Genomic DNA, 3,596 nt, shown 5'->3' with positions numbered 1-3,596 from the left:
CGGGGGAGGGGGCACGCTGGCCCCCAGGCCACCCTTCCAGCGCCAGGGCACGCTGGAGCAGCTGCAGTTCATCCCCGGCCACCACCTGCCCCAGCACCTGCGCACCGCCAGCAAGAACGAGGTGACTGTCTGAGGCCAGGCCGGGGGCTTGGGGGCTGCGGCGTCGCGGGGGGGCCCCCGTCCCAGCCTGGATCCCTCAGCACACTCCAGGGGCCTGGGACTCAGGATCGGCCTGTGGCCAGGAGGCTGCCTCCGAGGACACTGCTTTGGATGAAAGCGTCCCCGGAGACAAAACCTTCTGGGACGTCGCGGTAGATAAGTTCCCCCCTCCTGTGTCACCCTTCGAGGCACGGCCTCTCTCCCATGACGTTATCACAGAGGAAGAGCCCTGCCCTGAGGTCATCACTAGTGAAAATGTCTGTGTTCTGTGATGTCATCACAGGGACAACCCCCCCGCCCCCAACTAATCCGTCACAGAGGGCCAGGCTCGCCCCTGAGGCCACACCAGCGGCCAGTCGATGGCCGTGAGGTCATCACAGCCTGTTTTCCTGTGGTGTCACAGTGGAGGCAATGCCTTGTCCTATGATATCACCCCAGAGACAGAGACTCCGTCCTGTGAATGTCATTGCAGAGACAGGTCACACCCTTGTGACGTCCTCTCTGGCACCAAAAGGCCTCTTTTGACATCATCATCACCAGGAAAATACTTGCCTCACAGGAGATGCCTCTGTCTATGACGCTGTCACTGCAGACAAAGCCATCTTCCTGGGACACACTGCAGGGGAAATCCCTGCCAACAGTGTCCTCACTACCCGTAGGGCCTGTCCCCGACACTGTCACCAGGACCATGCCTCTTCCCGTGGTGCCATCGCCTGGGATGACGGCCTGTTTCGGGGGCCCGCCAGGGCGCGGCCCCTTCTGTGGCGTCAGCAGGGCCTCGCCTGCGCGGAGGGGCGCTGTAAGACGCCTGCACGCCCGCCCCACCACGGGGAGGCAGGGCGCGCCCGGAGTCCATGACAAGCCCGGGCACTGGACAGGGTGCCCTGAGCTGGCACGTCTGAGGGATGTCGTCGCTGCGGGGACAATCCCATCCGGAGGTGACGGTCTGACTGTAGGCTGTTGGCAGGGGCCCCCACTGAGGTCCTGTCCCAGTGTTGTGATGGCATTGCCACAGACACTGCCTGCTCTGGGGGCCATCGCTTGTGATGGTGTCACCAGATTTTCTGCCTTGTCCACGACTTCACTTGGTCACTCCCTCCCTGACACCAAGGACACGCCCTGCGGGACCTCCACCAGACCCTCCCTCTAATGGGTGGCTGGGAATCAGACCCTGCCCTGTGCAGTGATGTCACCTCCTGTGTGACTCCTCGAGGACAAGACTCCCACGGAGGCCACTCTGACCCACCAGGCTCCCAGAGTCCCGGGACGCACAGTGGCCCCAACGCTGGCACCACTTCTTTCTGCCATAACTAGAGACACCATTGCGTCTGTCAGCAAACTCCTGGATTTCTGTTGGGGGTGAGGTGGGGTGGGGTGGGGTTGGTTGGGGTGCGCCCACTGCTGATTTTGCTGATGACACCATCAGCGCCATAGACTTCCACCTCTCTTGACGGCATTGTAGCTGGGGTCAAATGCTAGCCGTGCCTGATGATGACATCATTTCCCAGGCTTCCCTATGACCCATGGGCTCTTCATCTCCCAGGATCTACCACAGCCATTGTATCATCATCTCCTAGGACCCATCATGACATATTATGTCATTACCTCCCAGAACCCTCGATGGCTGATGGTAACATCCTCTACCAGGATCCACTAGCACTCATGATGCCACCATTTCCCATAGTCCCCGAAAATTGCAGTGTCATCACTTCCTAGGGCCCATGAGAGCTAATGGAGTCCTCACCTCCCAGGATCCACTCCAACCATGGGGTCCTCACCTCCCAGGATCCACCACACCCATAGCGTCATCATCTCCTAGGGTCCATGACACCCACGTATGTCGTCATTCACTAGGATCCACTTCAACCACGTATCATCTATCATCTCGAGGGCCGAGCACTACAGCGGCTGTGTTCATTCCAGTTGTTTTCTGGGGTCCCGCGGCACCTTTCATTGTTCCCTTAAGAGGAACCAGCACAATAACACACCATTTTCACATTCCCTCAAAAATGGAATAAGGTGGGGACCCCTCTGGTGACATCATCCTTACTCTGCCCCTTCTTAACGATGTCACTGCCTCCCCTCTGACTTGAGCAGATGCCTGCATCAACCCCACCACAGACCTGGTCTTGGCCAGACTCCATTACCCCCCTGGTGAGGGCACCCAGGCCCCTCCTGATAACTCACAGCCCTTCACCCAGCCATCTGATCGGTGACAGGGTCAACACAGACACCTTTTATCATCGGGGGTGGAGGGGCTCTCAGGTGACATCACTGCCCCTGTTACCTGGACCCCCACCCAAAAGAGCACTCCATTGGCTTGGGCCGGACTCCTCAGAGAGCCATGGGCTGACTGGGCAGCTGCTGGGCCCCTGGGGCCTCCAGTTGTGTCTCCTGCTGGCCTGGGAGTGGAGCAGGCCCATCTGAAGGGCCACAGCCACTGCCAGCGCCATGGTGCGGGTGGTGCTCTGGACCATCTCAAGATGGCGGAGAAGCAGCGTTCTCTCCCCCCCCACACACACCAGGGAGCCTCCAGGGGTTTGGGGATTCCTCAACACCCAGTGCACAATCTGCCCCAATTCCCTTTGTATATAGCCATGTTGCGGGGGGCGGCCATCCCCCACTCTTAAAGGGCTACATACCCCCTCCCCAGCCCCCAAGGCAAGGCGAGGGGGCCTCCTCTCCTTCCTCTGGGCCGTCCCTCTCCCTCTTCCGTCTCCCCCCATATATTGGCACCTCAGCTCATAGCTTCCTGTCAGGAGCCCGGGGCAGAGGACTGGCCCTCAGCTCTCACCACACAGGGGGCCTGGGGAGCCTCCCGATCTACCTGGGTCCCATGCCAGTTTTTCCACTCCATGCTTATGGCTGCTCCTCTGGGATCCTCCAATCCTTCCTAGCCTCCCCACGCCCAGCGCCACTCAGGCAGACTGTGACTTCCCAAGAAAGGGGGCAGCTTAAGCGCCTGCCCCCTGCAGATCCTCTGCTCGCCATCCCCACCGAGCACTCAGCTTTCTCCAGGGGTTTGGGGTCTTTCAGCTTTTGTACACGCCCCCCCCACACACACATACACCTCAACTTGTTCTCTCCTGGCCTGGGTTCCAGGAATCTCGTTCCCCCTTCCCCCACTCACTACGCCGCAGGCTGCCTGACCTTGGGGCCTTGACCTCTTATCTCAAATAAGCCATAGTGGGGAGAGGTCTCAAGGGGGTGAGAAAGCAGGCTTGTCCTGCCCGATCCCTCTCGATGCTTCCAGAGCTGGGACCTCGCCATCTGAGTCTTCCGCCCCCAATAAATGCGCACGCGCGCACACTCACACACATTTCCCCCCACTTCTGGGGGGGAGTGGTAGGGGTGCAGAGAGAAGGCAAACAGTTCTGGACCAGAAGACTGTCCACAGCTTCTTTATCCCTGCCCCTCCTGTGCTCTACGCCAGACCC

At 59.9% G+C, this 3,596-nt stretch overlaps 1 protein-coding gene across 1 annotated transcript in view; it reads left to right on the top strand.

Moving 5' to 3' along the window:
* The window catches only part of SHISA7 (shisa family member 7), a gene marked incomplete at its 5' end in the record, with an annotated part of 7,604 nt that extends 6,123 nt beyond the window's left edge, over positions 1 to 1,481 (top strand). The window contains one exon of the mRNA XM_077756934.1: positions 6 to 1,481. Within this exon, the coding sequence (XP_077613060.1) occupies positions 6 to 133 (128 nt within the window). The remainder of the gene's footprint in view (positions 1 to 5) is intronic.
* Between the last annotated feature and the right edge of the window lie 2,115 nt (positions 1,482 to 3,596).

This window comes from Crocuta crocuta, unplaced genomic scaffold (genome assembly GCF_008692635.1).
Source record: "Crocuta crocuta isolate KB4526 unplaced genomic scaffold, BGI_CrCroc_1.0 scaffold142, whole genome shotgun sequence".
In the NCBI taxonomy this organism is placed as follows: Eukaryota; Metazoa; Chordata; class Mammalia; order Carnivora; family Hyaenidae; genus Crocuta; species Crocuta crocuta.
The sequence above is the reverse complement of the archived record's forward strand: the minus strand, read 5'-3'. Positions and strand labels throughout refer to the sequence as shown.